Genomic DNA, 15,875 nt, shown 5'->3' with positions numbered 1-15,875 from the left:
AATGGATGACCCCTTTCTTATCTTCCTACTGCTCTAGCCTTCTAGCAGATTGCTAGGGCTGAGTCCTTAAAACCCATGTATCACAATGGGCATGGTGGTGCACACCTGTAATCTCAGCATTCTGGGAGGCTGAGGCAGGGGGATCACAAGTTCAAGCCCAGCCTAGGCAATCCAGTGACTTAGCAAGACCTTGCCTCAAGATAAAATACAGAAAAAAGGGCTGAGAGTGTAGCTCAGTGCAAAGGCCCTACGGCAGTGATGGTGAACCTTTTAGAGCTTTCAATGATACAAACAGCAAACAGCCTGCCGTGGCACACGTGCCATAGGTTCACCACCACTGCCCTGGGTCCATTCTCCAGTGTCCAGGTCTCCCGGCATCCCCCCACGTGCCAGATATGTAACTGCCTTAACTACATTACGACCCCTTTTAGAGCTCACAAACCCCCCACGCAGTAGGTATGTCTATTATCCCTATTTTACAGATAAGGAAGTAAATTCAGCAAGGTCAAGTGCTTGCTCTTGATTCAAACACACCAACTAAGCATCTTTTTTTTTTTTTTTTTTTAAATTTCTATTCCTTGCTGTAAGTTCTAATGTGCAATTCCTATGCAATCATCCTTCGTAAGCATCTTGATAAACCAAACTAATCAGAATGGAACTCTGGTAGAAGGCTGTGGCCCAGAGGGTATGGCAGCTCACCATAAGCAAGTTAAAAGGCAGAACAGACAAAAAAGCGCAAAGCAGCCATCTGCTCAATACCCCCAGGCCAGCCGGGCATGGTGGCGCACACCTGTAATCCCAGCACTTGCGAGGCTGAGGCAGGAGGATCGCTGCAAGTTTGAGACCAGCCTGGGCTACACAGTGAGTTCCAGAGCAGTCTGAACTACATAGACCCTGTCTCAAAACAACAACAACAACAAAAAAAAAAAAAACCAAAAAACAAACAAAAAAGAAGACCCCAGGCCAAGCTTTTTTACACAGCTGATACCACAGTGCTTCCCCACAGCCAAAAAGGTTAAACTTGTGATTTAAGAATGACATTTGCAGATTAGAGGCCGAAGTTGAAGGTAAATCTCCAACTAGTCTCACGTTTGGAAGTTAATGGAAGACTCCAAATGGTGGATGGAGCCTGTCTTTTAGGTGTCTGCACAGTTATTTGACGTCTCAAATAACTGCAAAGTGAAGATCAGGCAGACTCAACAAAGCTCCCTATGCAAACGGCAGGTCTCAAGGATTAATTTACATTTATTTGCTGATAACTCTGATCAAATGCACTTCAAACACAGCAGAAGTTAAACAGTCTGTCAGGTGGAGCCATTTCTTGCCAACAGCTACAGGTGGCCTGTGCCAGCTGTGAAGAGCAGCACAGGACTCATCTTTGGGCTGAGCCCCCTGGTCTGCACGAACAGCTAGCAGGTGGACCTGGTCCTTCTGGCCCCGGGGAGGCGAGGAACTACTCCTTGTTCTCGTACTTGTGCTTGATGTGTTTCCACAGCTTCTGCATTTAAAAGAAAAGAGCCACAAACTGTAACCTTTGCTCTCACATTTTACAACTACTCCCACTGCTCAACTAAAACAAGCTTCTAAGAAGCCAGTACCATGTTCTGATTAAAACCGCACAGCTGTGGCAGGCAGGATAGAAGCAACGTTAGGCTTGACACAAAGTTCTAAACATTTACAACATACTGTGATGTTCTCAATCATTATGTGAAGTACATACGAACAGACAAGCCTACTGCTACAGGAAATTAAAGCAGAGGTTAAGAGAATGGCCCCAAACACAATAATTGAGGGCTTGGAAGACGTCTTGATTTTTTTTTTTTTTTCGGTTTTTTGAGACAGGGTCTCACTATGTAGTTGAGACTAACCTGGAACTCACTATGTAGCCCAGGCCGGACTGGAACTCACAGCGATCCTCCTGCCTCAGGCATTGCAACACCTTATCTGTATTCCCTGAGAAAGCTACTATTATGGTCTCTATTTCACAGTTAAAACTGAAGCTCAGAGGAGAAATATAACATAATGCCATGGTTATTAAGTGACAAGGCCTACTATTCCCAGGCAGGGCCTTTGATTTCAAAGCCCCCAACCATTAATATCATGCTGCCTAGAGGTCTGGTAGCACACATCTGTAATCCCAGCACTTGGCACTTGGTAGGCTAAGGCACGAGGATTGCTGAGTTCAAGGCCAGCCTGGCTACAACACAGTGAGTTCATGGTTAGCCTGAATTACAGAATTAAACCGAAACAAAACAAAAACTGCCTGCGAGGTAAGACTTCAGAACTGAAAGAATAGGGCTTTTTTTTGTTTTTGTTTTTTGAGACAGGGTCTCGCTATGTAGTTCAGGCTGGCATTGAACTCACTATGTAGCCCAGCCTGGTCTGGAACTCACAGCGATCCTCCTGCCTCAGCCTCCCAAGTGCTGGGATCAAAGGGGTGCGTCCCCACGCCCAGCTTGAAAGAGAAATTTTAAAAGGTCAGCACGGCGCCTTAGGAGATGTCCTTTTCATGACTCTCGCCGGCTCAAATCTGCCCTTACACTCTCAGAGGAGACAAGGGTCAAAGTTCCAGCCCTCAGACTTAATAAGTCTTTTGCTCTCAAGCTTTAGTTTTCGCTTCTGCGAATGAGCAAAGTAGGGTTGTGGGGTTCAAATATCAATACCCCTGCAAATATGGCATATTTTAAAAAAACGTTTAAAGATTCACAGTAGGTCGAGGACAGATGGCAGTCTCCAGACAGAAGACGCCCACGGTTTTTACCCTCTTCCAGGCAAAGGTACACTGAGTCCCGTCCCATTTTCACTCCCACTGTCAGCTCTTAAGCAGGCCCAAGGTCAGGATTGGCCCAGGCCCTCACCCCGTCGTTAATATGCTCGTAGATCCCGTCTGCGCCTTGGTCGAAGGCGCGCTCGAAAAACACGGCTCCCAAGGCAATGGTGAGGGCGAAGGTAGAAGTTCTGCGAAACAGCAGGGAGTACAAGCGCGAAGCGATGGTCGGGCCAGCCATGTTTCCTCACCGCAGATCTTCTGCCACCACGCCAGCACCGAGGCCACCTCAGTCTCCAAATGAATTTACGTGCAGTGCCTTATGGGATTGGTGGTTTTTTTGGACCACAGAGGTCATCATTTTGAACCCCTCAGGTAACGGCTGGATGATCAGGAGTGGAATAAAAATCCCATTAGATTCAAAACCTTACAGCCCAAGTGTTTTAAGTTTTATTATCCACTTTTCTTCTCAATGATATCTTGCTTTGACTAGTTGAACTACAACTCCCAGAAGGCCTCGCGCTCCCCCACCAATTCCCCGCACTGTTTCAATTTAGCTTCCCAAAGCTTTCTGGGAAGGTTGGGTGGTACCCAACTACGAATCCCAGCAAGCAGTGCGCGACGCAAGGACGCAAGAGGAGGAGCCTGCAGTTGTCCAGCCCCGCGGAGCCAGGTAGCTTCCTTGGAGGGACGTCTGGGGGAGAATTCTCCTTCCACTTATGGGAAAGCTCGGGCTCTGCCTTCTAATTTTGTGCGTTCCGTCAGTTCCTGGTTTGGGGAATGGAAGGTGGAAGGGTATCTGGCTTTCTAGCAGATCCCCAGCTCCTGTCTCGTCCCTTTTCTCTGCCCGGAGTACAGGCCTGGAGCTGACAAAAGTGGGTCCTCGGGGGATGTACTGTCTGCGCTTCCTGTTTCCCACACCTCCAGGCTTCGAAGTCAAGAACCTTGGCTTAGCAGACAGGCGACCTGGGACCACTCATTCCTTCTTGTTTTGTTTTTTTAAGTAGGGTCTCGCTTTGTAGTCCCGGCTGACCTCGAATTCACAGTGATCCTCCTGCCTCAGCCTCCGGAGTGCTGGGATTACAGGCCTGCGCCGCCATGCTCAGAACCTCGTTTGTTTGAGAGTAGGAAGAGCGAAGGCTTTCCATAAATGTTTACCTAGTGCCTAATATTGTCCCTGTCAGGTCCCTAGCAGTGAAAAATACAATCGTAAAGCTATCCATCTACTGTATATGAGTGAAAAGTTGGGGGAGGAGGTGGGAGCGAGGGAATCCTATGGTTCTACACACCAGTAGTGCTTTATGTTCTTTTTTTTTCCGGCAACGGGGATCAAACTCGGGTTCTTGAGCTTGCGAGGCAGGAGCCAGAACCACTGAGCTAAATCCCGGTCTTGCCAGTCGTGCTTTAAAGAGCAGAAGACTAGCTGGTCATGGTGGCGCATGCCTGTGATCCCGGCACTTGGGAGGTTGAGGCAAGAGGATCAATGTCAGATGGAGGCCAGCTTGCTTGCTGAGGACATGATGGTGCTGTTTTGTTTTTTGTTTTTGTTTGTTGGGATGAGGGCAGAGCTTTCTTTCTTCTTTTTCATTTGGCTCTTGAGATAGGATCTCACTATGTAATTCACACTGGCCTTAAACTCACTGTATAGCGACTCAAACTTACAGCAGTCCTCCTGCCTCAGCCTCCTGAGTGTTAGGAGCACAGGTGTGCGCCACCACACCTGGCTGGTGGTGCTGTTTTAGCCTGGGTGGCTGTTCAGAGGATAACACTTGGCTAGTGACCTGAGTGATTACAGTAACCTGGCAAACAGGAAGTCGTGGGTACGAAGGTACTGAGGTGGCTACATTCCTGGGATGTCTAAGGGCAAGTAGAGTGGACTGTGAGAAGACAGGCTGGGATCAGCTCCGGTCTGGCCTTGTAACCCACAGTAAGGAGTCTATTTATTTTATTTTTTTCCCCCTGTAACTGTCCTAGGAAGCCACTGAAGGGTTTTAAACTGGGATGTGACAAGATGTCATTTCAGTGTCATCCTCTGGGCTGTTCTCCGGAGAATGGGCTGAAGTGGAGAAGTCGCTGAGGGAGATCGGTTGAAAGAAGACAGTGGTTCCGATGAGGATGTGGATGAGGGCAGTGATCGGATTCGAGATGTATCTTGGGAGGTGGGGGCCGGCAGAACAAGTTGGCGGGTGTGTGAGGTGTGTGCTGCAGAGGAGGATCGAGAACATCTTGAGTTTTGAGCTGAGCAGCAAAATCAGCAGGAATGGTCTTAGTTCTGTTTTGGCCACGTTCAGTTTGAGCTGCAGTGGAGATAATGTCCGAGTCCAATGAGAACGTGGCTTCGGAGTTTAGGAGAGGGCTGAGCCTGAGAGTCATCAGGCAAGGGTGACACTGAAGACCAGGTACTGGACTCCAGGCCTGGCTCTACCTCTGTGTGACCTTGATCAGGTCCAGACCCTCTGCTTTCTGTTTTTATTCACCTGTAAAGAGCAGGAGCAATACCTAGCTAAGGGCCTAGAAAGAAAAGTAAAATGTTCTAGTTCCAGGATGTGTTGTGCTTTCTGTGGTTATTTACTGCTTGCATCCTGGTCCCTCACTGGGGCAGGAAGTTGTGAGCCTGCAAGGAATCTGCAACCATCTAATCTGGCTGTTGAGAAGGTCGGGGGAGAGAGAATCATTTCAAGTGAGGTGAGTAGGAAAGACCACAAGGAGTTAAAGGTGTAGCTTATTCTATTTCTATTTTTCTTTATTTTGTTTTTGAGACAGGGTCCTGCTATGTCGTCCAGGTTGGTCTTGAACTCACTATGTAGCCCACGCTTGCCTCGAACTCTTGGTGATCCTCCTGCCTCAGCCTCCCACAGGTGTGTGCCACCATGCCCAGCCTATTTTTTATATTTTAAATGAAAATTCTCATTGTGGAGTAACAATTTTATTATTTTTTAATTTTATTTATTTATTTTTTGGTACCAGGGATCAAACTCAGGACCTTGTACTTTTGAGGCAGACAACAGTACCACTGAGCTAAATCCCTGGCCCTGGAGTAACAATTTTAAAAACCTTATTTTCTTCAGGCTATCAATTTCAACTTGAAAGTATTATTCTATACATGAATCTATGAAAGTAGGAAAAATGACCTTACCTTTTGCTTTGATTAATATTTGAACTCAGGTTGAACAAACTAAATTCCTTTAAACATTTAGCCCTTTTTACAGCCTAACTATATTCGCTTGAACATTTTAATTCTATTTATAAATTTAATATATTTGATTTTCTTTTTAAGTACTCTAGATGCATAACCTAACAAGCACAAATTCCCCATGGATACTTAGTTACTAGAAAAATCTAATTAATTAAACAGACTGAATTTCAAGTTCTTCTAAACAGTTCAGTACTTTTTAGATGTAGTCAAATTTTCTTATGTCAGTGGCTCTTGGCTAAGGAGTTTAAAAATTGCAGGCTCCTGTTGGGGGTGTGGCTCATTGGTAGAACATTTGCTTAGATGGATAAGGTCACGTACACACACACACACAACCAGGCTCCATCTCTTACTTGAAATTAGAATATTACAGGGGGGTTTATGACCACCTGTGCCTCTGCAGTGTAGATTCAGGTACCAGCACAACCAAGAAGCCTGAGAGCATGGGGTGGAGAGGGAATGTTGCAAGGGTCCCACACAGCTGGACAGTCCTCACTGGTCTGCAATGAGGAAGGCCTCACTATGAAGAATATTACAGGGCGGTCAGGGATTTAGCTCAGCGGTTTGGTGGCCTGCCTTGCAAGCGCAAGGACCTGAGTTCAATCCCCGGTACCAAAAAAAAAAAAAAAAAAAAGAATATTACACGGGGAAGATTTTAAGGGTGGGACAGACACCCTTTAGAAATACAGCTCCCATAGGTGATTCTAATGTCCAGTCATTAGTAGCTTCTCAATCTAAACTCATCAATCTACTGTCAATTACAGAGATATTTACCAGCTACCTAATTATATGTTTTAACTTTAGTATCTTAGAATCATAATACTTCGTGTGACATATTCAGCATATCAAATTATTTTCAAAGTCACACATACTTCAAATTCCAAGAATACACTGATTATTACTAAACTCGGGATTTACCCTTCTATCTCTGTTTCCAATTCTAAACTTTCCTGTATATAAGGAGGCCCTTACTCAGTAAGAAAACAATTTTGTTGACTCTATAAATTGTGCATTGCATCAAATTGAGGTTACGTTTTGGTGAACTAAAGTTATTCATAATCAGATCAGGCTGATTGCTGACTGAGGCACGAATCCAGGCCCATGTCTTCTTGGAATTACTGTCTTCAACCCAACTGTCCCCAGCCAAGGCTGCCTTTGAGATTCAGGGGGAAGATCATTCCTCCAGGCTTTTGTTTTTTAGGGAGTACCTGTACTTCCTAGAGGATGCTACAGTCGCTACTGATTTCTGGGATCCCTGCAGGTCTCCCAAGTCATCTCCAGGATTTGACCCCGGAGTTCCTCCCTCCCCTGTCCTGGGGATCCAGCCGGGCTCCAGAGCCTCTCGCATACTGAGCAAGTGCTCTACCACTGAGCCTCGGTCCCGCCCAGGAGACTTCATTTTCAACAGGGTTCTCACTTGGGAGCCGTGGAAGATTTGGAGCATGGGTGTTTTTTAGGAGGGTTGATCTGATGCAGCCCAGGGTAGGGTGAACTGAGGAGGCTGTATCCAGATGTGAAGAGCAGTACAAGAGAAGGTCAGATGGTATTTGGAGCTCAGACCAGGGACAGAAGAAGGAGACAGAGACAGTTTGGAATCTGGAGATCTGGTTCAGGAGCCTCCTTCTGACTATTTTTATCTTTCCTATTTGGACACTAGCCTCCTGGGACCTGTAACGATCTGATGAGAAACCATGCCTCTAGCCTGCAGTCCCTGGAGCCCAGATTCAGGCCCAGCCGACCTTCACTGGGCCTTGGGGTGTACTAGGCCAGGCCTGGTTAGAATCAGGGTTTGCCCCGACAGTTTTCTGCCAAGAACTGGAGGAACGTCTGCTCTGTCTCTCAACTACCACCCCAAGCCAATTCATCCACGCCAGGCAGCCTCCTAAGGGAGAAACAATAGGGTTTATCCCTGCCTGAAAAACCTCCCACTTTTTTTTCCTAATATTTAAAAATAATCCACATTTTAAAAAAAGTAAAATATTGGTACGTTTTAAATACACACAGTGGTAACCTTCGTCAGAGGGAATTTGTACCTGTGCATGCTATGTCTTGCCTCTTTTTTTTTTTCTCATTCCCCTCTCTTCCCTTCAACCCCTCTCCCCTTATTTACAAAAGCTTTGTTTATATTTTTGTAATATTCTCTTTTTCTTGTCCTTTACTTCCTTCCGCCCTCCCTGTTCCCCTTCCTGTTTGGACATTTTCTTCCCAGTTACCAGTATCTGTTATACATTTTGGACCTTCTTTTGACTTTTCGTTTTCTCATGCCAGAGAAACAGTGGAGTATTTAAACATGTGTGTCTGATTGATCTCACTTAAGAGTATGGTCTCAAGGTGCATCCATTTAGCTGTAAATGTCTGAAGCTCATCCTCCTTTATGGCAGAGTAGTACTGCATTGTATAAAAACCCCACGTCTTCTTTATCCATTCATCAGTTGATGGGCATTGGGGCTGTTTTCAAGATTTAGCTATTACAGACTGTGTTGCTATAAACATGGATGTGGCTGTATCATCCACCACTATTTATTAAAGAGGCTGTCTTTCTTCCAGTGGAGGTGTTTGGCTCCTTTGTCAAAGATAGGGTGTTTGTAGCCGGGTGTGGTGGCGCACGCCTTTAATCCCAGCATTCTGGAGGCTGAGGCAGGAGGATTGCTGTGAGTTCAAGACCAGCCTGGGCTACACAGTGAGTTCCAGGTCAGTCTCAACTGCATAGTGAGACCCTGTCTCAAAAACACAAACAAACAAAGCTAAGGTATTTGTGTATGTTTGGAGTTATTGCTGCATCTTCTAATCTGTTCCATTGATCCATAGGTCTGTTTTGCCAGTTCCATCCTGGTGTGTGTGTGTGTGTGTGTGTGTGTGTGTGTGTGTGTGTATTTTTTTGGAGGGGGTATATGGGATTGAAGTCAGGACCTTGCACTTGTGAGGCAGGCACAGTGCCACTGGGCTAAATTCCCAGCCCATACCATTCTGGTTTTATCACAGTAGCTTTAGAGTATAATCTCAAGTCAGAGATTATGATGCTCCCTGCCTTGCTTTTGTTGCCCAGAATTGCTTCAACTGAGCTAAATCCCTAGCCCTTTGTATTGTTTTCTTAATCTCCATTGCATGTTCTATGAGCTAGTATGTGCTCTGTTTTGGAGAATGTCCCATGAGCTACTGAGAAGAATGCGCATTCTGATGTGTGGTAGGACACTCTGTAGACATCTACTAAGTCCATTTGTTCAAAAGTTTGATTCAGTTCTGATATTTCTTTGTTGATTTTCTTTTTTTTGGTACTGGGGATAGAACTTCGGTCCTTGCACTTGTGAGGCAGGCGGTGGAACCACTGAGCTAAATCCCCGGCCCTGTTGATCTTCTTTTTGTCTAGTTTATCAATTTGTAATGAGGGTATTGAGGTCTCCCATTACAGTTGTATTAGGGCTTATTTGATTTTTCGTGTCCATTAATACCTGTTCTATATAGTTAGGCACACTGTTATTTGGTGCATATATATTTACGATTGTGGTCTCTTCCTCTTGAATTGTTTCCTTCAGAAAGGTTGTAGTGACGTTCTTTGTTTCTCTTAATCAGTTTTGTCTTGAAATTCACTTTGTCTGCAGATAGAATGCTATCCTTGCTTTTTTCTGGTTGCCTGTTGCATAAAATATTGTTTTCCATTCTCTGACTTTCAGTCTATAAATATTTTTTTAATTAAATGTGGTTTTTTGCCAGGCCTGGAGGTGCATTCCTCTAACCCCAGCACTCAGGAGGCTGAGGCAGGAGGATTGCTGCGAGTTTGAAGCCAGCCTGGGCTATATAGTGAGTTCAAGGCCTCCCTGAACTATATAGTGAAACTCTGTCTCAAAAAAAGTAACAACAGAGTTTGTTTCTCCTGTGCAGCATATTTTTGGATCTTGCTTCTTGATCCATTCTGACAGTCTGTTTCTTTTCTTTTCTTTTTTTGGTACTGGGTTCAAACTCAGGACTTTGTGCTTGTGAGGCAGATGCAGTGACACTGAGCTAAATCCCCAGCCCCCTTTGATTTGATTCTTTAAAATAAATTCCTAAGAGAGACTCTCACCATGTTGTCCAGGCTAGTCTCATACTTCTCGACCGAAGTGACCCTCCTGCCTCACCCTCCCAAGTAGCTGGGACTACAGGTGCACACCGTCACACCCTTCTTCACCGCGATTTTGAGCAGCTGTGCGGTTTACCATTGACCCAACATGGCTCACTTTGCTTTTGCTTCTTGCCAAGCATGGACTCTCTGTGGCTGTAGTTTTTCTGAGGGCAAGATGAGGATAACAATAGAACTGACCTCACGGGCTTTGTGCATCATGGAGTTGAGCCCCCAACCCCACAGGGGACTCTGAGCAGTGTGTGTGGTTTGTAGCAAGCAGTAGGTAACTGTCTGTTTTTTGTTTTTTGGTTTTTTGAGACAGGGTCTCACTATGTAGTTGAGACTGACCTGGAGCTCACTTTATAGCCCAGGCTGGTCTCAAACTCACAGCGGTCCTCCTGCCTCAGCCTACCGAGTGCTGGGATTACAGGCGTGCGCCACCACACCCAGCTAAGCAGTAGGTAACTATCAACTCTTACTGTTAAGACAATTAAATTTTGGTTTTAGGACGAGCTGCCCTGCAATGGCCATTGGGGTACAGAGTGAAAATCCTTATCCAAATGCTTGAGACCAGAGAAGTGTTTCAGATTTCCGAGGGTTTTAAATTTTAGAATATTTGCGTAGACTTTACCAGTTGCACATCTTAATTAGAAAATTTGAAATCTGAAGTGCTCAGAGATTGGAAATGTTTTGAATGTTAAATCAGTACTTAAAGTTTCAGATTTCAGTGCATTTGAGGTTTCAGAACATCATATATACATATATAGATATATATAGATAGATAGATATAATTTTTTTTCTTTTTGGTGATACTTAGGAATGAACCTAGGGTATTCACATGGAGCTACATCCTAGCCATTTTAAAATTTTGAGACAGGGTTTCACTAAGTTGCTACATTGCCCAGGCTCCATTTGAACTGTGACCTTGCCTCCGCCTCTCAACATGCTGGGACTATAGGCACGTGCCGCCATGTCTGACTGGATTTCAGACTTTGCATTGGAAATGTTCAATTTATAACTAGATCTTTGTGGTCATCTCAGATAATTTCTTTGGGAGAATTCCTGTTGGATACACTCGCCCCTCGTTGGTGTCACTGATGCAAGACTTGTTCTCTAGCACGGTTACACCCCAGCATGTACTTAGTGTGCCTTCTCGTGAGAGCAGGGGCTCTGCTCTGTGGAGACTGAAGAGAGTAAGTCATGTTTGGCTGTAACATCATTTGGCAGTAAACGTTTGGCTGAGGAATGAATGAAGAGGGAGCAGGGAGCCTTAGGGCTGTACGTGTGTGACTGGGAGGAGGGGCTGCCACAGATTTGGTCAAAGGATTTGGTTTTAATTCATTTATTCCCACTGTACTAGCTGTCTGTTGTTGCATAACAGATTACCTGGAAATTTAGTGACATCACACAAGAAACGTCTATTATCTCCCGCTGTTTCTGAGGGTGAGGAATTTGGCAGTGGCTTAGCTGGGTGATTCCAGCTCAGAGAAGTTAAACTGTCAGAGAGCAGTCATCTGAAGGCTGCACTGAGGCCAAAGGGTGGTTCACATGTCTGTTGGCAGGAAGTCTCTGAACTTCACCGGGTGGCGGCTGGCTTCCTCCAGCCCAAGTGATCAGAGCGGGACACTGATGGGAGCTGCAGCGTCTTTCATAACCGGCCCCTAGAAGTGACACACCGTCACCTCTGCTCTGTTCTCCTGGTCCCACAGACCCACTCTGACACCACTTTCGGGGGCACCACGCACCGTGAGAAATCCTGGCTGCCACCTCCACAGACGTGCATCGAGGGCCACTGGTGTGCCAGGCACTGTGCTAAGCACCCAGCGGGCCTGACTGAGTCCTCGTAGTCAATTTGTGGAGCAGTGATATTACTTCCATCTTCCAGAGAAAGTGCAAAGTGTAAGTACTGTACTCAGAGTCACATGGCCTGAGAGTGGCTGCGCGGGACTCAGACCTGACTTGAACGATTAGATTAGCGTATGGATGCTCCTGGATTTAAGGTGGGGTTACAGCTGATAAACCCATTGTAAATTGAAAATATTGTAAGTAAAAAATGGATTTAAGAAGCTAGGCTTGGTGGCAACACCTGTAGTCCAGCACTTTGGGGGGCTAAGGCAGGAAGATCTCAAACTTGAGCTCAGCTCGGGCAACTTAATGACTTAACCAGACCCTATCTCAAAATAAAAAATAAGAAAAAGGCTGAGGGCCAAACCTAGTGACGTATGGCTGTAATCCTAGCACTTGGGAGGCTGAGGCAGGAGGATTACTGAGAGTTCGTGGGCAGCCTAGACTACCTGTGAGTTGAAGGCCAGCCTGCACTACATAGTGAGACCCTGTCTCAAAAACAAAATAACAACAAAACAAAAGACCCTAGGTTCAATCTCAGCACTGCTTAAAAAAAAAGATGGAGGGGGGCATTTAATACACCTCATCTACCAAACATTATAGCTTAGCAACACATTACCCTGTGGAGTATTGGTTATTTCCCCTGGTGATTTTAGGACCATTCCCTTATGGATCTCAGCAGGAACTGTGTTTCACTGCTGCTCTCCAGCATCATAATGCATATCACTAGGCAGGGAAAAGATCAAAACTTAGGTACAGTTTCTACTGAAAGTATATTACACTGCTTTTGAACTTGGTAAAGTAAAAAAGTCGCAAGTTGAGCCGTGATAAGAATATCAGTGTGCAAGGATTGGCTGAGGTGGGCTGTGTGACTTTGGGCAGTCTCTTGCTCTCTCTGTTCTTCAGTCCTCAATGTGCCACCCTCGAGTGGCATTACTCTGAGGATTTAGGGCCTGCTTAGATCTTAGCTCTGTCCAGACCGACCGCGGTAGAAATTGCCTTGGTTGGGACCCTGCCGCCTTAGACTGCTGGGAATGAAGTGGTATGTCCCACCCCGAGGAGTACAGGAGACAAACACGAAAGAAATCAGAACGAGGAACAATTACAGCTAGCAACACGGGCATCTGAAGGGTGCCCTGACATACGGGGGCTCCTGTCAGGAACACACCTGTGTTGCCTGGCACTTCTGTCGGAGCAGGGCGCTGGGCGGGCAGGCCGTGGGCCACCACCACAGGGTGGTTCTGGGGCCGTCGACTGCAGACAGCAGACGTGCGGCACCGGGACATTGCTGTGCTCCTGTCCTCTGGCTGTGGTGTACTGTTGGCCTGGACTCTGGTGGGGCCATAGTTAGAAGGGGTGACAGGCGAGCGTGAGGGCAGCAGGGTGAGCACAAGCCCTGGATAATTACAGTGCGCATCCCAGGCCTTGGCCAGGGCTGAGCTGTTGGCTTACTGTAGCCCTGTGCCAAAGCCAGCTCGATTTCCCGAGATGCACACGCTGGAAGGAATCGGAGACTGACGAGGTTCCAATGTCTGCCTGCGCAGCCTCAGAGCAGGGCGGTGGGCTGGGGGCAGTGGGCCCCGGTCAGCGGTATTGCTGTCCAGGAGCTGCATTCGGGAAGGGTATCGTTACTGTGGATGTCATTGTCACTACTACTAAAGTAATCCCTGCGTCATTGTTGGTGTCTCTTGTAGCCAGTGGGCTATTATTTCTGTTTGTTCATCTGCGGAATAGGCCTCTTGATATCTTCTCAGTGGACCTCCATGCCTATTAAATAAGAGAATGAAGGCTGAGTACTCAGCACTCAGAATCAGATGTAGAGCAATTTCCTCCCTCATACCACCTTTTTTTTCTGTACTGGGGATCAAACTCAGGACCTCGTACTTGCAAGACAGGTGGTGGAACCACTGAGCTAAATCCCTGGCCCTTCTTTTTTTTTTTTTTTTTTTTTTTTTTTTGTAAACAGTACTGGGGATTGAACCCAGGGCCTGAGTTACATCTCCAGCCCTTTTAAAAATATTTTTAGCCAGGCGTGGTGGCGCACGCCTGTAATCCCATCACTCGGGAGACTGAGGCAGGAGGATCACTGTGAGTTCGAGACCAGCCTGGGCTACATAGTGCGTTTCAGGTCAGTTTGAACTACATAGTGAGACCCTGCCTCAAAAAACCAAAAAAAAAATTTTTTTTTTCTTTAGTTAAAGGGTGGTCTCACTAAGCCAGGCTGAGTTCAACCTTGCTGTCCTCCTCCTGCCTCATTGTCCCAGAGTGCTAGGATTACAGCCAGTTGTGACCATACCCAGCACCCAGCATCTTTTCTTCCTTTTTCTACCCCTCAGTGTCTCAGCTCGTTGGTTCTTATTTCTTTGACCCCAGAGAACTGAAGTCAGGTGCTGTAAGACGGCCACATGATGACTAAGTCAGTAGACTCTGACTCCATGGGCAGGCACACAGCTGGGCAGGCTGGGGTCCTGCTGGAGACAGACGTCTGAGTGGAGGGGATGGCAGTGAGGGACTTATGTAGGGCTTTTCTTGTCTCTCTCCTGTATGCTCCTTAGTTGCCTGTACCTGGACTGTGGGGAAGAGAGCCTGCGAGGTGCCAGCATTGTACTGAGGGTGGTTGGCCTTGGTTTTAGTAGGCAGCTCATTCACAAGCAGTAGTGGCCACTAGGGTAGCCAGGCCCTGTTCCGGGTGCTGGGGAGCTGCAGCTGCGTAGACAGAAGTGTCTGCTGTTTAGGAGCCTGTGCTGTAGTGGGGAAGCGGGGCCTCCAGACAGGGAGTCTGCGTGCGAGGAGGCGAGACATGCTGTGGAAAAGAACTGGGTGAAGAGAGGCGGGGTGCCTGTGGCATTGACTTTCACCACAATGTTAAATCAGGTAGTCGGGGTGTGCTCGCTGAGGATGAGGGATAAGTGCGTGCTGGTAACAGTAGCAGCTGTAATGCCCCATTCTTTGAGCATTAACTATACACTAGGTACTCTAACGAGCTATAATTGGCTCTCTGTATCTGGAGGTTCCAAATCAGTGGATTCAGCCAAACTCAGATAAAAAATGTCCAGGAAAAAAAAGCACTGAACATGTACATACTTTTTGTTGTCATTATTCCCTAAACAATACAGTGTAACAACTTTCCGTAGCATTCGCATTAGGTATTATGAGCAATCTAGACATGATTTAAATTGTGTGAGAGGATGTGTATAGGTTATATGCAAATACTCCGCCATTTTGTACAAAAGACTTGAGCTTTGGAGATTTGAGTATCCTCGTGGACCTGAGGGATGGCTCTTCTACCTGAGTCCGTCCTCTGCAGCTGTAGGATTCTCCTTGTATAGCTAAGGACGGGCTCGGACTTGAAACAACTTCCTGAGGTCACCCAGGTATAAGTGACAGAGCTGGACTCTGAATCCAGACCTGTGTGACCCCAGAGGCTCGTCCCGCCAGCTCGCCATGTGCCCATTAGCCATGAGGATTTGGCCCTGGCACTGGCAGAGCTCCGGGGAGCCAGCAGATACTGTTGAAGCCATAGACCCGGGTCCTGGTAGTGGGTTTATGGTGCTGTGTTCCTAGCGGGGGAGTGGGAATGGATCGTTCTGTGTTCAGGACAGGCCTCACTCACCCACGGCCAAATGTGCCACCCTCAGAGGACGAGCATGAATCACGGCAGAGAAGGCCAGCTTAGTCAGCACCCCATGCTGGTGTCTGGGCCCCATCTAGACACACTCAAGCTGTCCCCTCCCCGACCTTTCCCTGAGCCTCACCTGAGTCAGGCTGAGGCGTGTGAGGGTGCAGGTTGTGCCTTGTGCAAGGACACCTGGCCGAGGAGCTGAAATCCAGCCAACCTTCTGCCTGCCAGGTGCGTGTCTGCAGAATGCCGTATCTGTCCAGAGGGTTTGCAGGCTGCACCATCTCCTGATGTGTGCTCAGGCCTGAGGGGCAGGCAGTCGGCTCAGGAGCCCTAGACGTCCACGCTGGGG

General features: G+C 46.9%; 2 protein-coding genes across 7 annotated transcripts in view; one reads left to right on the top strand and one right to left on the bottom strand.

Moving 5' to 3' along the window:
• Window positions 1–1,225: 1,225 nt before the first annotated feature.
• Window positions 1,226–3,092, bottom strand: LOC104848051 (cytochrome b-c1 complex subunit 9). The gene is made up of 2 exons (XM_010603752.2): window positions 2,859–3,092; window positions 1,226–1,498 (listed from the first exon to the last, which is right to left on the bottom strand). The coding sequence occupies exons 1-2, from the start codon at window positions 3,006–3,008 to the stop codon at window positions 1,454–1,456; spliced, it is 195 nt and encodes a 64-aa protein (XP_010602054.1). The 5' UTR covers window positions 3,009–3,092; the 3' UTR covers window positions 1,226–1,453.
• Window positions 3,093–3,345: 253 nt separating this feature from the next.
• Zmat5 (zinc finger matrin-type 5) overlaps window positions 3,346–15,875 on the top strand; it is a 31,542-nt gene continuing 19,012 nt past the window's right edge. The window contains exons 1-2 of one of the 6 annotated variants that reach the window (XM_010603751.3): window positions 3,346–3,440; window positions 11,769–11,958. The gene's annotated coding sequence lies outside the window, so the exon portion shown is untranslated. Of the gene's footprint in view, window positions 3,441–5,578; window positions 5,626–11,116; window positions 11,253–11,768; window positions 11,959–15,875 lie in introns of those variants that run through there. The other 5 variants (XM_010603747.3, XM_010603748.2, XM_010603749.3 and 2 more) reach the window with 5 other exon arrangements.

Source organism: Fukomys damarensis, unplaced genomic scaffold, assembly GCF_012274545.1.
Source record: "Fukomys damarensis isolate Sample0158 unplaced genomic scaffold, DMR_v1.0_HiC HiC_scaffold_12, whole genome shotgun sequence".
Lineage (NCBI taxonomy): Eukaryota > Metazoa > Chordata > Mammalia > Rodentia > Bathyergidae > Fukomys > Fukomys damarensis.
The sequence above is the reverse complement of the archived record's forward strand: the minus strand, read 5'-3'. Positions and strand labels throughout refer to the sequence as shown.

Excerpts from the sequence above, each read along its gene's own strand:
- LOC104848051 (XM_010603752.2), bottom strand. The coding sequence starts at position 3,008 with ATGGCTGGCCCGACCATCGCTTCGCGCTTGTACTCCCTGCTGTTTCGC. Across the intron at positions 1,499-2,858 it reads ACGAGCATATTAACGACGGG|AAGCTGTGGAAACACATCAA; the intron begins GTGAGGGCCTGG and ends TTTTAAATGCAG.